We start from the raw sequence: 21388 nt of genomic DNA, 5'->3' as shown, positions 1-21388 counted from the left end.
TAGACATTTTATACTGCAGAGGACATTACACAACTTTAGGACCTTTGTTTGATTTTTGAAAAATTTTGGAGCATCTTCTTTTCAAGGCAAGGAAACTCAGAATTTGTTTCAATTCATCTAAAAAAAATTGAGGTTCGCATGTACAGTAGCTGGTGTTAACTTTGTTTCGGGCAAAACAATTACTTCGCGGATCTGTGATTTTCCAGAGAAGAGGTGAGTTATAGACAAGGCTATTGTTTGGGTCAGCGGTGGCTCTTCGAAGTCGACGCAACAACGAGGCCGCGCCGCCATCTTGAAATTTCTTTAAGTTTGCTTGCATCTAATGGTGGAAGTTGTGTAATTTTTGCGGAGATGTCTTTACTGAATAAGAAAAAGAAGTCTTTTATTGGAGTACCTGCTCCTCTTGGCTACGTACCCGGTCTTGGAAGAGGGTTAGTATTTCAAAATTGTCTGTATTCAAGGATCATTTGAACCAGTACAGAAAAAAAGATCTCGAACGCAAATGAAATAACTTGTAACTGTTCTAAAAAACATTCTGCTTGAATTTCGTAGGGCTACTGGCTTTACAACTCGATCAGATATCGGTCCTGCCAGGGATGCGACGGATATAAGGTGAGATTTTTGCCAAATCGTAGTTGTTTATAGTATGATAATTGCATGGAGCAACAACAGATCAAAATGATACAATAAGGAAGTCTTAGCTATTTGTACTCTGTATGTTTTCATGGTTTATCATTTCTATCACTTTGCATGTTTCCCCTACTGAGCTACAAAAATTAATAATTGGAGAGGGGAATGCACATCAGTTGAAAGTTTTTAAGCACCTCCCTCCAGTCATAAAGTAACGTTTTTACTCCTAAGAAATGATTCCCAATTCTCCATATAGCTGCTAAACATTACCATGTTACAAGAATTTGACATAAATAGAGGATATTACATGGCCATGATTCCCAATTCTCCATCTAGCTGCTAAACATTACCATGTTACAAGAATTTGACATAAATAGAAGATATTACATGGCCATGATTCCCAATTCTCCATCTAGCTGCGAAACATTACCATGTTACAAGAATTTGACATAAATAGAGGATATTACATGGCCATGATTCCCAATTCTCCATCTAGCTGCTAAACATTACCATGTTACAAGAATTTGACATAAATAGAAGATATTACATGGCCATGATTCCCAATTCTCCATCTAGCTGCGAAACATTACCATGTTACAAGAATTTGACATAAATAGAGGATATTACATGGCCATGATTCCCAATTCTCCATCTAGCTGCTAAACATTACCATGTTACAAGAATTTGACATAAATAGAGGATATTACATGGCCATGATTCCCAATTCTCCATCTAGCTGCTAAACATTACCATGTTACAAGAATTTGACATAAATAGAAGATATTACATGGCCATGATTCCCAATTCTCCATCTAGCTGCGAAACATTACCATGTTACAAGAATTTGACATAAATAGAGGATATTACATGGCCATGATTCCCAATTCTCCATCTAGCTGCTAAACATTACCATGTTACAAGAATTTGACATAAATAGAGGATATTACATGGCCATGATTCCCAATTCTCCATCTAGCTGCTAAACATTACCATGTTACAAGAATTTGACATAAATAGAAGATATTACATGGCCATGATTCCAAATCTCCATCTAGCTGCTAAACATTACCATGTTACAAGAATTTGACATAAATAGAGGATATTGCATGGCCATGATTCCCAATTCTCCAGCTAGCTACTAAACATTACCATGTTACAAGAATTTGACATAAATAGAAAATATTACATGGCCATGTGAGGAAACAAATTTTATCTTTGAGTGCTGTAAGTATCTCTCACGAGTGAGCGAAGGGAACGAGTGAGATAGTTTCAACACTGAAAGATAAATTCAGATCCCCAAGCAGCTATGTAATGTTCTGTTTATTTTATAGATACTGACGAAATTTCCACATAAAACATAACTTTTTTGAAGAATCGGTCGCATGCCTGAGCGGGAAGCTCTCTTGTAATTGGCTTATCATGTTAGTAACCATGGCGACATCAATATCGTCACATGCGAACGATAAAAATAGCATCTTCACTGGAAGCAATGAAGATATGATTTTTCAGTAAAAGGAAAAGTCCTTGTCTCTCATCGGTATCTATATAATAAGATCAAGATAATAACTGCTATTTGATAAGTTTGAGTTTTCTCATCACCTGTTTGCTGGATTGTGTGTGGATATTATAGGGAGAAGTTACATGTTGATCACTTCTGGGAGTTAACAGGTTAAAGGGACCGTTGCAATATTATCAACCTTATATGGAGGAATCTTTTCCAACCCCTCCCTGTTGTGTGTCATAATAAATTGTAAATTAATACTTCTTTGGAATTAACAGTGATGAGAGGCATGGAAAACCAGGTTTTGCAAATGAAAAGAAACCACAGGAGGAAGATGAAGAAGAAGATTTAAATGACACAAATTATGATGAGGTACATCAACAGGGATATTAATATTTCTGTAATAACTGTCAGACTTGGTGAACCAGGGATCACTTTAATGTGTTCTTGGGAAAGAATGATTGGTTAATAATAGCTAGAAAAGTCATTGGTCTGTCAAAATTTTAGTCTGATCCCGAAATCTCATCAACCTTTGTAATGACTCTCCAAATCTGGTTTATTGTAAAATGTTTTGACAATTTTTTTTTTTTTTACTGTGACAACTCTGATAAAAGTTTGCAGGATATGGTGGAAGCTTGTTCTCCAGCTGTCCTTATGAGAAAGATGATGAGGAAGCAGATGCCGTTTATGATTCCATTGATAAGAGAATGGACGATAGAAGAAAAGAGAGAAGGTATTGATCCTCTGCAGTGGAGGCGTGGTGGCCTCATGGTTAGAGCGCTCGACTCCGGATCGAGTGGTCCAGGCTCGAGCTTGGCCCGGGACATTGCGTTGTGTTCTTAGGCAAGACACTTTACTCTCACAGTGCCTCTCTTCACCCAGGTGTATAAATGGGAACCTGCAATTTAATGCTGGGGGTAACCCTGGGATGGATTGGCATCCCATCCAGGGGAAGTAGAAATACTCCTAGTCGCTTCATGCTACAGAAACCGGAGTTAAGCACCGGCCTAAGGGGCCACTAGGCTCGTAAACAGACTTTACTTTTACATTGATCCTCTACGTCTTCTCAGATTGGACGTAAAGCTGGCGGTCCCGTCTCCTGCATCTGTCAATTAGTTAATTTCAGCAGGGGATGTTAAAGAACCCATATCACGAGGTTACTGTGATGTGGTCTGGCCTGTTTACTGGGAATGGGGGGAGGGGGCATCTGTAAAATTTCCTCTTTATTTATTGTAAACTGCCGCCGGCAGTCTGGAAAAGTCCCCCGCACAGTGTTGTAAAGCGCATTAGAGCATTTACATGGAAATGCGCTATAGAAATTGATCTATATTAGTATTATTATAAGGTATTGATCCTCTACGTGGAGAATAGTTGCTGTGTACAGCTTACTTTGTGTGGGGCATTGTTATTGGATGTTGTGAGTTTAGGAAGTTACAGGGTTCATACATGTCTTGAAAACCCTTGAAAACCCTTGAATTTGAGGAGGCGGATTTGGAGGCCTTGAAAGTACTTGAATTTCGTTTTGGGTCCTTGAAAGTCCTTGATTTTTTATTGAACAACATCGAAAAATATCTGCTTTTGTTTCGCACCATCGGTAAACCCAAAACATAGATGTTAACAGAAACATTTTTCTTGGTTTTGAGGTAAAATTGTCATTACAAAAAGTCCTTGAAATTTCTAAGTAGGGTCCTGGAAAGTCCTTGAAAAGTCCTTGAATCTTTGGCCTGAAAAAGTGTACGAACCCTGAAGTTAAGTGTTAATTTATTTGGTTTTTATTTTCATCTTAGAGAGAAACGTTTTAAAGAAGAGATTGAGCAGTATCGTCAGGAAAGACCCAAGATTCAGCAGCAGTTTTCTGATCTCAAGGTATTATTTTTTTTGTTATATTTTTTGAGTATGATTGCATATCAACAACATAGTTGCTGGGGAATTCAAAGTAACTAGTTAGAAATTTAATTCAGGTCTGTATCTTTGATTTTAGCGGAAGCTGGGTGAAGTGTCTGAAGACGACTGGTTGAGTATTCCAGAAGTTGGTGACTACAGAAACAAGAAACAGAGAAATCCTAGGACAGAAAAGTGAGTTGAAAAGAAAAAAACTCTTTACAGCTATTGACTCAACTAGCTGCTTCATGTAAGTGGAAAGTGTGTGCTAAGATATCCAGGTTAAATATTTCTCCATGGCTGGCAAAGTGGCACAGTCTTTATCTCCAGAACCTGTCAGCGGTGATTTGATCAGTGGAAGGAAAGAAGAGAGGGAAGTGTGATGTGAGGGAAAATAATCTTTATAAACTTCCTAGAACTACTAAAAGACTACAACTGACAAAAAAAAAAAAAGACTACTTTTGACTTCAAAGATTCAGAAAGGAGATAGGTGTAATGCTTTCCTGGGTTGATGCCAGTGTCTGAACAACATTACTGCTCAAGCACCTACTCCTACAAGAGCCTGTTGTCAGAAAAGCCTGCCACATTTGTATACTTGTAAGAGGAAAACTTCATTAACTAGTCATTTTACATATTTTAATCTGATATGCACAAATTTATATGTATGTGTATCTATGATCAAATTGATTGACCACAAGGTTATATTAATGATAACTTAATGCTTTAACTCCCAGAAGTGATTAACCTGTAACTTCCCCCTATAATATCCATACATGATCCAGCAAACAGGTAATGAGAATACTCAAACTTATCAGGTTTAAGGTGTTATAAAAGGAAATGCATAGCAGCTAGAGGGGAGAATTAACAATCAGATCTTGGATTAGTGTTTGTTAATATAGCACTCTTTTCTTTATTTATACAAACATGTAATTTTTTTTTCTGAAAATTCTCCTGCAGGTTCACTCCAGTTCCTGACAGTGTTCTGCACGGTGCACTGATGAGTGGTGAAAAAATTACAACTCTTGACTCACGGCAACAGGTAATGAAAAATGTGAAGCTAAATTGAACTGTTTTTTTTTTTTTTTTTTTTTTAAAAATTGGTTGAAAATAGACAGCACCTTTCCATGAGTGCATTGATGGATCTGATTCCATGAATTTTGCTTTTAAATATTACCTGATGTAGATGGAATAGGTATTTTCCTTTTTTCAGTGACAACAAATCATCACAAGATTAATTTTTACTTCTGGTTTTTTTGTTTGTTTGTTTGTTTGTTTGTTTTTTCAAGAAATATGGTGGATTCCAGACTCCCTTCCCTGGAGGGATCACACCTGGTGGAATGACAACAGGTTTTTCAACACCATCAGCGGATCTTGACTTGATCAAAATTGGAGAGGCCAGAAAATCGCTTGTTGGTGTTAAGCTGGATCAGGTATTTAATGTGTGTTTGTTTAAGTGGCTGTATGTGAAGGATGTGTATGCTCCTTTGATAAGATATTTTAAATAAATTGAAACTCGTATGCAGCATTTACTCAGGGGACCCTTGCGTGTGGGAATGAAAATCAGGACAAGTTTGTGTGTACTTAATACAAGGTTGTAAGCTCAACCTGGGTCCTGTTAAGTGGTCAAGTTTCCTTGTATTTATTTTTCAGGCATCTGATTCAGTGAGTGGGCAAACAGTTGTGGATCCTAAAGGTTATTTAACTGATCTTCAGAGTTTAACTCCTTCCTCTGGTGGAGATATTGGGTGAGAAATCGTCATATTTTCGTTCCGTCATTTGACCAGCTCCTAGTTGGCATGGTAGCTCAGGTGGTAGAGAGCGCTGCACTGGTATTGCAAAGGTCATGGGTGTAAATCCCATGCTGGCCTGAATTTATTTAGGCCTTATTTTCACTATTGCTTACTGCAAAGATCGCTTTCATGATCATTTAATTCGATGTTGTTCAGTGTGCAAAAGAATGATGGCAGTATTTAGTGAAGACATGTACAGGTTTGATTTTGGGCTGTTTTGCTTTTACAGCGACATCAAGAAAGCAAGACTTCTGCTTAAGTCAGTAATCACCACAAACCCTCAACATGGCCCTGGTATGTGACATGTTTTAAAAGTAAAGAGAGGTATTCAATGTTTTTCAGATCCCACTTGAGGGAAAAACTGATTCCCCTTAACAGATTTTTGCCTCTGGTTGCAATATTCTCTCTTTGTTTTGTAAAACAACTTGATATGTTTGAATTACAGTGTATCTCTTGATATTCAATTTTAAAATGAAGTTGATTCCTAAGCAACCTTAAATTCAAGATTTGTCGTTGAATGTTAACTTTCTCATAGCACAGGCTCTACTGGCAAATCTCATTTCCAACTTCACTGCCCATGAAAGAGGACTTATGTTCAAAATTTATCTGTTCTCAGGGCAGGGGCACGGAAGGCAAATCTTTATTTTTAACTTGAATCCGCGAGAACCCAGAAAGTCTTACGCTTGTTGCAGAATTTATGATTTGCCTGAATAACATGAGAACACTTGCTTGTAATTCCACGCAGTGTACGTGATGCGCGTGTGTACTGCGTGGGATTACACGCGCTTGACGAGCGTGTCATGCTCCGGTACACGCGCGGAAGCGTGGACACACAAGCGCACGCTCGTTTCAAAATTTACGACGAGTCACTTGCACAACACAAGACCACTTGCTTGCAATTGCGCGTACCGTGCGTGATGCACACGTGTACTGCGTGGGATAACACGCGCTTGACGGGCGTTTCATGCTCCGGTACACAGGTTGGATAGCTGCTGCTCGTTTGGAAGAGGTGACCGGCCGCATGCAGGCTGCGCGAAACACAATCATGAAAGGGACAGAAGTTTGCTCAAAGAACGAAGATGTGTGGCTTGAGGCCATCCGTTTGCAGGTTTGTTTCTTTTCTAATCTCTGACAAGTTAGGGGAGAGAAGAGCGAAGAGCAACCCGGCTCTACCAAAAAAGTACATAACCAGTGTATGGTCTCGTTTCTCGTGAGATACGCTGTAGGCGTCTTCTCTTGCGAGAATCGCTGAAGTTTCAAATTTGAAAGAAATAATGAAGAACGGAGGATGCCTTTATAATTCAATGATATCCTGTTCCTTGCAACGCCAAAGCAACATGTCTGTCAGAGCGGTTTGTTTACTAATGCTCTAGAGCGTCTGCCTAGAAAGCCAAGCCCGAAAATTTTGGGAGGTTCTCGTCCTGAATGTTTGTCACTGCATAATAGGCCTTTTTGAAGTCCTTTCTAGGACTTGAAGAATCCCTTCCAGTTATAACTTAAATTTTCTTTGTTGAAAATTCATTTATAACACTTTTATAGCTTCTCCTCGAACAGCAGAAGCGATCGCATTCAGCACCAAATTGTTATTCAATAATCCTTTTTTAAACCACGACATACATTTACAGGTTTTGAGTGAGTCAAAAGGAAAAATTCTTTAAATATGGGCATTCAATCTTTTTGATGTCCTTTCTTGGACTTGAATAATTCTTCCAGTTATAACTTAAATTTTCTTTGTTGAAAATTCATTTATAACACTTTTATAGCTTCTCCTCGAACAGCAGAAGCGATCAAATTCAGCACCAAATTGTTATTCAATAATCCTTTTTTAAACCACGACATACAGTTACAGGTTTTGAGCGAGTCAAAAGGAAAAATTCTCTAAGCATGGGCATTCAATCTTTATTTGTGGTAAGAAAACCTTTGGCGATGGGATTATTATCGAGAATGAAAAATAAGTGAAGAAAATCTCATGACAGTTCTAAGCCATCTTCACCCCGTGAAAATGTAAGTTGCTTTAATGTGTTCTTGTACAGTATTAAAGCACTAGGACGAAACATGGCAAGTAGATGCGTTTGAATCGAGCGGTATTTTAACATTTTTCTTTTAAGCCCCCCGAGACCAGAAAAAACAAGCGCGCGCGGAAAAATAGTCATTGCATTTGCTCACGTCAGCAGCGTACACCCATGGGCAAATGGGGGACGCTAAATTGACCAATCAGAGCGTGCGCTTTACTTTGGTTATGTTATAATTTTCTTTTAAGCCCCCCGAGACAGCCAGATCCGTCTGTGCTCAATCTGTTGGACAGCTTCCTCAATCTGTCCGATTGTGGATCAAGGCTGCAGCTCTTGAAGAAGAGACTAAAGCGATGAAGAGAGTTTACAGAAAAGGTAAGAGAACAAAAAAGAAAAACAACAATAACACTAAGAATCGACATTCACTTCGGGAGTAAGTTGGTCCAGAGACAACTATTATTATTTTTTTTTTTCTTTTTCCCAATGGATCCCACGATCTTTTTTTGTTGTTGGTGTTTCCTGTAGCTTTGGAGCAGATTCCAAACTCAGTCAGGATTTGGAAAGCAGCTGTTGAGTTAGAAGGACCCGAGGATGCGCAGATTATGTTAAGCAGAGCAGTAGAATGCTGTCCCACAAGTGTGGAGGTAAAGCTCTTCATTCAGTCTTTAAGTTTAATATGGTTTTCAAGTCTATGGAGAGAATCTTCTGGAGCAAGTGAGGAATGACAGAAGTAAAATTGAGTAACCGTCGGACCTGAAAGTCCTGAAGCGCGGATAACCATGCTGTGAGTGGATTGAGTCTAGCGTCTGAGAGAAGGGAACGAGATTTCTAGACCAATCACAGAGCGAAGTAAAGCAAAATCAATGGACTCACAATACGTCAGTGTACTCCCTAAAACGTAACATTACTGAGCCAGGAATGCAAGCAACAGGCGGTCATCGGATGACTGTCCGCTGAAATTAAGGGGCCGGTTGCTCGAAAGTCTGTTCGCATTGATTCAGAGTGACTTTTTGATATCCGTTTCTGTTTTTCGCTAATGACAGTTTGACAGAGTACTTGTGATCCGATGTGAAAGTTGTGTTTTGTAGGACCAGACTGGCTTTGTCGTGTCAAATGTAGTCCCTTTCCCAATCAATGACCTGCAAACTGACAAGAATTATTTCCAGCCTCGCTGACCCCATCCATCTCTCTGGTTGTATTTTCAAGAGAGAACTGGAAGTAACTTTCTTGTTTCTGTTTTCGTTGTAGCTTTGGCTCGCTCTTGCTCGATTGGAGACGTACGAAAATGCAAGGAAGGTAAGCAACACTCAGTGGATTCAGAAAATTTGATTTCTTTAAGATGTAACTGTAATGCTGTGCATTGTATCTCTTATGCCTTGTGTTGATATATGTGTAGGTCTTGAATAAAGCTCGTGAGAATATCCCAACTGACAGACAGATTTGGATAACGGCAGCCAAACTAGAAGAAGCCAACAGCAATTTACCCATGGTTGAGAAAATCATTGACAGAGGTAAAAAATTTCCAAATTAAACTGAAAATTCTTCAATTAATCTAATACTTTCAATCATACAATTAGATAAACAAATGAACGGATTTTAGCAGTAAAACCCCCACAGGATGACCTCAGGTCGAAAATGTTTGCTACGTTTTAGTTTGTCATTGAAATTTTGCGCGGGAATCTGGCCCGCGGCCGGCCAATATCACCTGCGCATGTCCGACGTTCGTTTGACGGCTGTGTTGAGAGACAGTACTCTTAGTCACTTCATGAAATAAATTCTAGTAGAAAGAGCCTCTTGGCTCGTATGCAAGACCTCACCTTACTTCGTTAAGTTGTCAATCTTCTGCGAGCTTTACAGTGTATTATGCTATTCTTTATTTCTTTCCAGCCGTAACGTCATTGAAAGCCAACGGCGTGGAAATTAACAGAGATCTGTGGATAAAGGACGCGGAGGAAAGTGAGAAAGCAGGCAGCGTGGTCACGTGTCGAGCCATTATGTAAGCAATGATTTTTGAAGGGGTGGAGCGTTTTTCGGTTGAGTGTCGTAACACTGAAGGTAAACCAATCACAACAGCTCATCAGAACGAGGCAATTACAACACCAATCAGAACGAGGGAAAGTCTCTCAAGGAGCCAATGAGATTTCACAATTAAATCAAGCTAACCACCGGATGCGCGAGAAAAAGCCACCGGCAGAGTTGCAGTTGTTTTTAGTTTTCCATTTGTTTGGCTGAGAAGGTGGAAAGTGTTTTACAGACCCATCTGCGCGAACTTAATCAAACTACTACAATTCCGGGTTTCTTTTGACACTCAGTCGAGAAATGTTGATTGAGATAAGTGCACTTAAAAACACATGTAACACATGTATATGTAAGTTGCTCTAAATCCCCGAATTTTGTTTCCAGAGATACTGTTATAGGGATTGGTGTCGAAGAGGAAGACAGAAAGCACACTTGGATGGAAGACGCAAACAGTGTACGTACAAAATCAAATCAGCATTTGTTTTACTTCATTATTCGCGCATTTCCGTAGTGGGAAACGTGATGTCCTTTTGGTGAACACGATTAGATCGGGCCGTCGCCAATTGTTTTTTTAACTCCTTGAGGATATTGAATGTCCGTAAAACCTGGGGTGAACTTTGACGGGGTAACGTTTGTTCTAGGCAGTACTACAAGTCACTCCACCTGAAACCCCAAGAAACTCCCGCAGCTATGCAAATCAGTTTAGTGGTCAGAGTTGATATTTTTCACCAATCTGCTGATGAACTTTTTCTCTATCATTTGCCAATTTTGAGAGGCTGTTTCTTAATTTTATTTTTCGCAGTGTATCGCCAATAATGCGTTTGAATGTGCAAGAGCCATCTATGCACATGCTCTGTCCGTGTTTCCCAGTAAAAAGAGCGTTTGGCTGAGAGCCGCACACTTCGAAAAGAATCATGGGACTAGGTAAATGATTCTTATCTTGTGATCAAAGACAAGTTTCTCAAAAGACCCAATAACTTTACGGGCCTGCAATGATAATGATAATAAAAAAATAATAACAATGATATTGATTAAAATTGTCTTGGTTATCCCTTGAAAGTCTAGTGAACTCAGTTACTCCTTGTCATCTATAAAATATTCATTAATATTTTCCTTCTATTTTAAATGAATTTAATTTTCTTACATAGAGAATCTTTAGAGGCTTTGTTACAGAATGCTGTCAAGCATTGCCCCAAAGCAGAGATACTGTGGCTCATGGGCGCTAAATCCAAGTGGATGGCCGTAAGTGGAGTTCGATTGTTTATGTTTAGAGCCCTTTGATGTTGAAAAAGTTTAGTGTGCTGTTGTCTGTCCGCTATTAATAAAGTTGTTGAAGTAAGTTTTCACAAACGCGGAACAAAGCACGAAGAGCGCGTGAGTAAAGCGCGCGAGGAACACGCGCGAGGAACACGCGCGAGAGCGTGAGAAATGCGGTTAGGGTTAGGAACCTAAAGTTCGAAGGTGCTTAGATACCGTACCCTGTGGCTTAACTAGTTGCACATCTGGTATACTTACAGGGTTAGCAGTTTTCACGACTTCACTTGATTTCGTAGGGTGAGATAAATCAAGCTCGTTCAATCTTGGCGTTGGCTTTTCAAGCCAATCCGAACAGCGAAGAGATTTGGCTGGCGGCTGTCAAACTGGAGAGTGAAAATAATGAAGATCAGAGAGCCAGGTCGGTGGTCGATTTGCAATTTTGAGCAATTTTCGATCGAGTGTTTTACTTTTCGTGATAATTGATTTTTGATTATATTTTCTTTTCCTCCCATTGGCTGTCACGATAACTTGATTCTGTTTTTGCGACCCTCAACTGAAATTCGGTTCATCTTGTCAGACATTTTAGGAGATTGAGATTTTGAGCTCGATCGTTGGATAGAGCATGTATTCTTCAATTTTAAATTGTGTGTAACGAAGAAATGACTGTGTTTTCCGTCATACTTCATATCAGCTTGCTTTTTTTGGTCTCAAACTTGCCTGTCTACTCTCTCTCTTGCAGAAAACTTCTCCAGCGAGCAAGACTTAACGCTTGTACACCAAGGGTAAGTTCACAATAGAAAATGCAGTACAATCGAGACAGAGATCATGTACCACGTGAGATGCATTTGTAACATTGGTCTTAACACTACTCTGATGGTTTAATGTCGCAAGTGTCATTTATGGAAAGATGGTATATTTTAGCTCGGTCGTAAAAAAGGGAAGGAAATACATTTTCAAAAGGATAGGACATGTAGGTCCCGCGTAACAATTTGGCGTCCAGATCCTTTTCCAACTGAGCTTCACAAAATTGTTAATCCTTTAACTCCCAGAAGGGATTAACATACAACTTCTCCCTTTAATATCCATACATTATCCAGCAAACAGGTAATGAGAATTCTCAAACTTATCAGGTGGAAGTTGTTACCATGATTGAGTGCTAAATTCTCATAACCAATTAACAAGGAAATGTGTAGCAGCTAGAGGGGAGACAATCAGATCTTGGGAGTTACAGGGTTAAGTGAAGGACCGTTTACACTGCTGGAACATCGGGTACTGAAGCGTCAGAAATGAGAAGAGTTTTACGAACCCTAGGTTGTTCACGTTTTTTTTTCAAGTTTTGGGGCCATAGACGTCTGACTCCCAAGCCGTGAAAAACCCGACCCCCTACCCACCCCCTTAATACGCAACGTTTACACGAATAACAATTCGAGGTCCATACTCTCTTCTTGGGGGTCCGCACTTGATTTTTCTTCCGTGTAAAGGGCCTTTGAGAGTTTTTATGTGGCAACTGTCCTGAGACCATCAATTTTGAGAGTATCCTCTGTGGAGAAAAGGCGGAATTTAAAAGGAGCAAGTTTTAAGATAGGCCAAAAATTTAATTAAAAGATGCCAATATTGGAGAATTTTAGTTTCATAATCCCGCTTTGAGGAAGATTTTTTCTCATCTTTTTGCAGGTCATGATGAAATCCATCAAGCTAGAATGGGTGCTAAGGAATCTTTCTGAGGTGAACGAATCAACTTTCTTGTATCATGCGGAATTGTTCTCAGCTTTCAATTATTTCATTTATTGTAATTACTTTCCCCTCTGTTTTATTTATCAGGCGGAAAACCTCTTAGCCGAAGCTGTTCAACAGTATCCAGATTTTGCAAAGGTAAGGTCTGAGAGTAGCACGAGGTTATTATGCATACTTCTTTAGAGACTTTCCCTTTCATTCGAAAATGAAGTTTTGAATTTTAATTTTGTAGTGGTTGCTGTAAGATTTCAGCGGGAAGTCCTGGTGCTCGTTTGTCGATGTTTGCGAAGTGTAAATCAAGGAAGATACCACAGCAACTAGAATACAATGAAAAAACAAAACACAAAAAAATCATGTGGCTAGGGTCAAGCGTAGAAAAAGTTTGGGGATCGATACGTGTTTGGGTTTTGTAATCTGATTGGCTTAGTATGTCTCTGAGCATGCCACCTTGTAACCAATCACGAAGCGTAGTAAGCTATCAAAGTCAGGATCACTTCCAACATTCGCCACGGCTCGGTTATCGTGTTATTGATGGAAGTTTCAATAAATTTTTGTTGTTGTTTTTCCTCTTTATAAATAAAGTTATGGATGATGAAAGGACAAATACATGAAGAGTTGAAACAGTTGGATAATGCGAGAGAGGCATACAAACTGGGGGTAGGTCGCTCTGACGAAGGGCTAAAGCTCGAAACGTCAGCTTCAAACTGTACGATGGCCAATTTACATTATAAACTCAGTTGATAAAACCAAAATTACCTGGGGATAGGTCTGTTGGGTTAATCGCACACGCTATGTTCGAGGGTTACACTACGTGTCAAAGGAGTAATATGCCCCAGAAGCGATTAAATTTCGATCTCTTTTTCCATGAACGGATCTTTAAAAGTTTACAGAATTAACTAACGCTTTTTTGGATTCTTTCCGCAGACGAAGAAGTGTCCTCACTCCATCCCCATCTGGCTGTTGTTGGCCAGGCTTGAAGAAAATGCAGGTACCTCGCCATCATAATTATGGTGACACTAATGATAACATAATGGGATTGTGACATAGACATTCTTAAATATATGTTTACTGAAATTCAGTGCAATATCTTGTATCTTAGGACACGCCACGAAAGCTAGATCAGTGTTGGAACAGGCGCGACAGAAGAATCCCAAGTCTGCAGAATTATGGTAAGACTATGGTCCCTCTATACCTTTTTTCGGTGTGAGAGTTTTCGAGCCAGTGAATAGGGTATCTCCGGTTTCAAGAAGCGTCGAGCCACGAGCGAACCATTAGTTTTAAAAATGAGATTTATTTGGTGTAGGAAAAGAGTTTATAATTTGTATGAGAGATTAGTTAGGATAACCAGCCAAAAATCAATAATAAAAAAAAAAAAAACGGTGCTGAAGGAAACCTAAGGAGCTCTGTGACCGGCTGCAATCTTTTGTTTTTGTCAATAAACATTATCTTATTAAATCACTGGAAAGTTTCTACACATCATGTTATTCAAAATGAGTGGAATAGTACCGAGCATTTTGTAAGGTCAGGTCCAAAAACAAAAACAGATTTTTGCATAGAAATCTGCTCAGCTCCGCAATCAGTTGCCTCTTCGAACTATGATATCAAATGCTTCGAATTTATCAGTCCTCGTTTTGAAAGAAGGGCTTTGGAAAGTTTAGAAATTACTCTTTGTCCTCGCTAGGAGAGCGATGTCGTGAATAACGAATCAAATTATGGCGCTCGAATTGAAGGAGCTCTGTGGAATTCTCATTTTTCTGTTGTTTCTTTCAGGCTTGAAGCAGTTCGAATCGAAACGAGAGGAGAAAGAAAAGAATTTGCAAAAACCTTAATGGCCAAAGGTATTGTTATTTAATATAAGTGATGTTCATTTACCAACTTTTCTAAAATTAATGAAATTACTTTATTTTACCAAGTTCTGAAATATTCAGCACGTCTGTGGGTCAAATGGAAAAATCAGTATTTCTGCCATATGTTTTATGAGTTGTCTTCTCTTCTCTTTTCTTTTTTTTCGCGTTTCATTTTTGGCTAAGTTATCGTAGACATCACGCTATGTGCTTTGTTTCAATTTTCTAATATCCTTCGATGTCCTAAAATATAGAGTGAAATCTTTAGGAGCGCGTTTAGCTCCCCTCCCCCCCTCCCCCTCCCCTCCCCCTCCCCCTCCCCCTCGCTCTAAACGGATACATGAAACTCACCAAACCCTTCCTCGCCTCTCTTCCAGCCATGCAAGAATGTCCCGCCTCAGGCATACTCTGGGCGGAAGCCATTTTCATGGAGAGCAGGCCACAAAGGAAAACAAAAAGTGTTGATGCACTTAAGAGATGTGAACATGACCCTCATGTGCTTCTTGCTGTGGCTAGGTTAGTAATAACCCTAACATCAATGTACAGTTTCTCTTTGCTGTTCTATATACATTCCCTAAGGTGTGGACAAGGAGAATTTGTTTAACAATCAAGAGCTTCTTCAGTTGATGATCATTTCCTTTGTTCTCGTGACCTCAGGGTATGATTCAGCAGTGATATTGTAAGGAGAAATTAGATGCTGGTTACAAAACTACTGGCTAGTCTACCATCCTCGGGAGGCTTCATTCAGCTTGTTGTACCTTTAAAAAAAAAAAAAAAAAGATTAATACATCGGAATAAAAAAAAGAAACGTCTTCAATAGAATTTTATTGTTTCAATACTTTTAACGCTGGTATAACGCACAAAACAAACAACTGTACTATTTCTTCTGTGGGATGGATTGATGGTAAACATGTCAACAATACGTGCACCTCCAAACTCTGGCTCAGAGTACTTTATACTGCTAATGGAAAATTGGAGAGTTATTTATATGCCACCGTGGAAATTTTTTACTGCAGCCATTTCCCAGTTTTGCGGAGCGAAATTGTATGCGTAATCTAGATGTGTGAATCGATTCCACATTCAGAATCTGTCCGAAGGCTCGTGCTAAACTCATGGAACGTCGGGACATTTCAACAACAGTTCGCAGTCTTGCGTGTAGTCTGATGACACATCATGGCGCACACAATAGATAATCTGGACGCTTACAACTTTTTTATTTTTATTTGCTGCCTACTTTCAAACTTATTGGCAATCCTAGTATCCTTTGCTTTGTCTTGAATGTGCTTAATGTTTCGTAGATTGTTTTGGAGCGAGAGAAAAATCAACAAAGCACGAGAGTGGTTCAACAGGTAAGTATTTGTTATTTTTTTACTTGTTTATTTTGCAATTCGAAGCTTCCTTGGTCACATTTTCCCTGAAGCGACAACTGAAGTTAAAAGTTGACTTAGAATAAAATTTTCTTAGATTGAGTATTTTTGTCCGAATAGTAGTAGTAATAATAATAATAATAATAATAATAATAATAATCGTGATCATAATCATAATCATAATAATAGTCATAATCATAATCATAATAGTCATAATCATAATCATAATATTAATATTAATAATAATAATAATAATAATAATAATAATAATAATAATAATAATAATAATCTTAATTGTAAAGGTAAGCCTAACTAGAAGCCATGTGGCTCATCGGGCCGGCGCTTAAGTTCGGTTTCCGTAGCTTGAAACGGCTAGGAGTATTTCTAAAATACGAGTTGAAAAAAATCATGATTGAGTTAAGATTCTTCACTTCATTAGGAATATCATTAAAAGGTTTTGATCCACTAAATTAAAAAGGCTTCCTTGCAGTCTCAGTTCTCACTTTGGAAAGCATTAAGTTCTTCCCTCTTACCCTTGTGCTGTGGATAGTTCTAAAAGCCTTAAAATAATCTTTAAAAGACACGGGATGGGTTCCCCTTGAGCATTTGAAAGTTAAATTAATAGTGTGCATGTCACGGCTCATAGACAAGGGAAGCCATTTTAAATTGTTTTGGCGTCTGAATCTTTTGGTCTTCAAGACAATCTTTGCCGCCCTTCTCTGTGCACAATCTAACCTGTCACGTTCTATTTTTCCAATGTTGCTCCACGGAACATCCCAATAATCTGTAACTGAAAAAACAAGAGACTGATAAACCTTATTGGCTGAGTGAGATACAAATACGCACAAGTGAGATAAACATACGCACAAGTGAGCTACAAATACGCACAAGGGCGATACACATACGCACAAGGGAGATACACATACGCAATAGTGAAATACAAATACGCACAAGTAAGATACATACGCACAAGTGAGATACAATTACACACAAGTGAGCTACACTTACGTCCTAGTGAAATACAACTACGCACAAGTGAGATACAATTACGCACAAGTGAGATACGCATACGCAAGTGACATACACATACGCACTAGTGAGATACAAATACACACAAGTGAGATACGTACGCACAAGTGAGATACACGTACGCACAAGTGATATACACATACGCACAAGTGAGAAATACGCACAGGTGAGATACACCTACGAAGAGGTAAGATACAATTACGCACAAGTGAGATACGCATACGCAAGTGAGATACACATACGCACTAGCGAGATACAAATACACACAAGTGAGATACTAACGCACAAGTGAGATACACTTACGCACAAGTGAGAAATACGCACAGGTGAGATACACCTACGCACAGGTAAGATACACATACGTACAAGTGAGATACACGTTTGCAGAAGTGAAATACAAATACGCACAAGTGAGAGACATACGCACAAATGAAATACACAGACGCGGTAAAGGTGAGATACATATGCGACCTCGTGAGATACACATACACACTTGTGAAATACAAATACGCACAAGTAAGATACAAATACGCACAAGTAAGATACAAAATACGCACAAGTGAGATACACATACGCACAAGTGAGATACACATTCGCACAAGTGAGATACACATACGCACAAATGAGATACACATACGTACAAGTAAGATACAAGTACGCACAAGTGAGATACACATACGCACTAATGAAAACAAATACGCACAAGTGAGATACATATACACATGTGAGATACACGTACGCACAACTGAGAAACAAATTTTAGTTAGTGTTTTGTTTAACCAAAGGATAATTGTGATATTTCCCACAGAGCAGTCAAACTCGACCCAGATCATGGGGACTCGTGGGCTTGTTTCTACAGATTTGAACTGCAACATGGAACAGAGGTCAGTGATACTTTGTTTATTATTTTCAAACGAAGCCTCTTTGACTATGGTAATGTGGTTTTATCAACTAAGTTGATAAAGTAAATTGGCCACTGTAGAGTTTAAAAACTGACGCTGCGAACTTTAGCCCCATTTTGCTGTGACAAAGGGCTAACGCTGGAAACGTCAACTTTGAAACTCTTTACAGTGGCCAAGTTACATAATAAACTCAGTTGATAAAACCAAATTACCTTGTTACCCCCCACCGATGCATCACCGCAGTTTCTCTAGATAATTACCCTCTTTATCTGTTTGACTACACCCGAGCAGATTACAAGAACTTCTTTCTAGCTTTTTTTTGGGATCATTTCGATTTTGGTTCTTGATTACTTCGATGTTGAACCTTTTAACTACCATCACAACTTTTACTAATGTTTTATTAATATCATTTTCTCTTTTGAAGTTCTGATTAAAAGGAAAAAAAACTTGCACGAAACACTTTCAATTTGAACGGAATGCTCACAATTTTGGTGCACCGCATGCATCAGTCTCGAAGAACGAATACATCCATAATTCATATCGACTTCCGTTCTACACAGGAAGTGAATTAAATATTTGTAAAACTTCAGATGGCCTTTCTTGTTCAGACTCTTAAAATAAACACAGAAGGAATTATTTTTGTCGATGGCCCTAAGCTTTGTATTGGAAGCTGACCCTAATATGAAAGCCAAAACATAGTTCGTTGACATACGTGCATTTACGTGAAAGGGAAGTTTTGTTGATGATCTATGCAAATCAAGGCTTTGAGATTCCTGACAAAGTGTTTTTAAGATTGAAAAAAAAAATCCTCTCTATCTGTAAATCTGAAAGAAAATGATGTTGATGTATTTTTTGTTTGAATTTTTTTCTTTAGTTGCCTGCTATCATTAAACAGTTGCGGCCCAAGTGATTGTGTTTTAACAGTCACGTTTAGGTCTTTGGGCAGAAAATCACGAAATATTTGTGGCTTTGAAGAGAATCACACTGCATTCAGCACGAATTTAAACCAACATCCGATTGTTTCTCACGCTGCGCCGTGTTAAAATGGCAATTTTAACGAAAACCTTGCAGAAGGGGCGTTATCTTTAGTTGTTGTGTTAGGGTATGAATCTGTCAGTGGTTTCTGGAAAGTTAGATGTCGGACTTTTCGCGATATTTCTTTGTCAACGTAATCGCGACGGGAGGTTATCACGGGGAATATTGTTTACCTAGCTGCTGGAATTTAAACCGCAGTTTTGTTGTCTTCACGGCAGGTAGAGGCGCGGTGACTTTAGCGGTGTTAGTGGTAAAACCGTGCGCGACGCCCACGAATTAAACCCACGCGATTTGTTTATTTTTCAGTGGTTAGCACGCTGCCGTGGCGCGTGAATCCCACGCATCACGCCTACACGAAACGCCCACGTGCTTTCGTCATCCGTTCTGACATAAATATTATTCACCGTGATTTCTCAAACTTAGAGTCCTTATCTGATCCAGATGAGCTTTTCTATCAAAACCCCTCCTGCTAATTTGAAATGCTGTTCTTTCTTAATTGTGGGTCGCTCGTACGTCAAATAGTGTCAATAGCCATGAGATTTTGTTTTGACTTACCAGAATAGATTTTGGGTCATAATCATAATAATTTTGTCTATCGCATTGCTGCAAAGTTCAGCTGGTCCTTTACGTTAGAATTGGAATTTAAACGGGCGCGAGAAAAGAAAAGTTACCACAGGGTTCGATGCAGTGAGATTCGTGGGCGTCGCGTGGGTTTAATTCGTGGGCGTCGCGCACGGTTTTACCACTAACACCGCTGAAGTCACCGCGCCTCTACCTGCCGTGAAGACAACAAAACTGTGGTTTAAATTCCAGTAGCTAGCTAAACAATATTCCCCGTGATTCTTTTTTTTTTTTGAGCCATTAAATGTGTATTGCTTCGTAAGCATTAAGTGGTTTTGAGGTCATGTTGTAAATAACTAAGATTTTAAAGGCTTTTTTGATCAACGATGTAACCTTGGGGATATTTTCGTTTGATAAACTCTTCAGGCTTAACTGTTGACGGCTTTCAGTATAAAATAATCACTGATAGTCTCGTTCTATTTTTTATCGCACTGGTGACAATATTTATACTTCAAAGATATGAAAATCTCAGGCAATGAACCATTACTTTGTCTTCCGAATTAATGATCTTTCGTCAACATTATCAGCAAGAATTTGTTTCTGAGAAGGGTTCAAGTTGGGAACCTCCATAATACTTGGAGTTGATTTTACGAATTTCCACAATCTGCTGTGGCAAACGCATTTTTACCAGTAGAAATTTTTAAACACTTTTCAGACGGAAATTGAAGTTAGAAACGTGGAAATATGCAGACCAGAAATGATGATTATTTCATGCTTTTAAGAAATGTACGTCATCAAATAAATTAGTTATTCAACTAACAATCAAAATAAACAGACGAAGGCTATTCCAGTTCAATTTCCCAAAACCATTGTTTTTTGAAATTGCTACCAGCTGTCTGGCAAAATTCCCCTCAAAATTCAAACATTGGTTTCCTTGTTTTGAATACTAAAATTTCGTTTTTTAAATGAAGGGAAACAGTTTTTGTTGAGTAACTGAAAACAAGCCTCAAACATAGATGTAAAAATATTTGGATTTATTTGCGGCAATTATCAGACCTCTTGGTGTCCCAAATCGTTATCTTGACATCGATTAATTTTCTCTTTTTTTCTTCCCTCATGAAATTGTTTTACATTTTGCTACAATTTTTTTTCTTGCCCAGACCCAGCAAGAGAGTGTAATGCAACGGTGCGTGCTGGCCGAGCCTCATCATGGGGAGAACTGGTGCGCAGTATCCAAAGCTATTCCAAACTGGAGACTCCGAACCAAAGATATTCTGCCCATTGTGGCCAAGTCTTTGAAATCCGTCGAGAAGGAATAACAGTAATCAAGTGTGGATAGGTAACACAATGTGGCGCGAAGTCCTGGATGTTTTTTTTTTTTTTTTTTTTTTTTTTCTCTTGTACAGTTTATCACTTCTGTAGACTGTTGTGAGTTTGTAAACACGCGCGTGTAACTCGAGGAAAGACTGGTCTTACAACAGACTGTTGTATATTAGTAACTCTCGTTGAAGAAAGAAAAGCAAATTTTCTCTCACTATACGGTTTCAACGACATTCTTGTTCTTGCATCAAGATAACGACAATTGATGTTCATGTCAGCTTCGTTTTGTTTGATCCATCATGTAACACTCAGAATTAAGAATGGTCGTAGTCTTTAGTCTTCTTTGCAAGTAGCTGCTAGATACACTTTTTTCTGTCAAAGCTAGGAATGTCATATTGAGAATAAACCAAAGTGAAACGCCAGATATTTTGGTACATGCGATATTTATAACTCCCAAGTTTTATTCAACTCTTTTGACAAGTTTTATACATAAATAAAGGTGAAAA

At 38.8% G+C, this 21388-nt stretch overlaps 1 protein-coding gene across 1 annotated transcript; it reads left to right on the top strand.

The window, feature by feature from the left end:
• The first annotated feature begins 262 nt into the window (after positions 1-262).
• On the top strand, positions 263-21304 carry LOC111341560 (pre-mRNA-processing factor 6). The gene is made up of 31 exons (XM_022948547.2): positions 263-431; positions 553-612; positions 2410-2503; positions 2746-2864; positions 3919-3997; positions 4113-4207; positions 4970-5051; positions 5299-5442; positions 5663-5757; positions 6032-6096; positions 6783-6910; positions 8063-8189; positions 8340-8458; positions 9063-9110; positions 9211-9325; positions 9702-9810; positions 10218-10287; positions 10636-10757; positions 10982-11075; positions 11387-11508; positions 11830-11872; positions 12765-12815; positions 12912-12962; positions 13407-13481; positions 13749-13812; positions 13924-13993; positions 14595-14662; positions 15046-15184; positions 15967-16017; positions 17873-17948; positions 20723-21304. The coding sequence occupies exons 1-31, from the start codon at positions 352-354 to the stop codon at positions 20879-20881; spliced, it is 2814 nt and encodes a 937-aa protein (XP_022804282.1). The 5' UTR covers positions 263-351; the 3' UTR covers positions 20882-21304.
• The last annotated feature ends 84 nt before the right edge of the window (positions 21305-21388 follow it).

Source organism: Stylophora pistillata, chromosome 2 (assembly GCF_964205215.1).
Source record: "Stylophora pistillata chromosome 2, jaStyPist1.2, whole genome shotgun sequence".
NCBI classification, from domain to species: domain Eukaryota; kingdom Metazoa; phylum Cnidaria; class Anthozoa; order Scleractinia; family Pocilloporidae; genus Stylophora; species Stylophora pistillata.
Note: the sequence above shows the minus strand (reverse complement) of the source record. Positions and strands in the feature narration are given on the sequence as shown.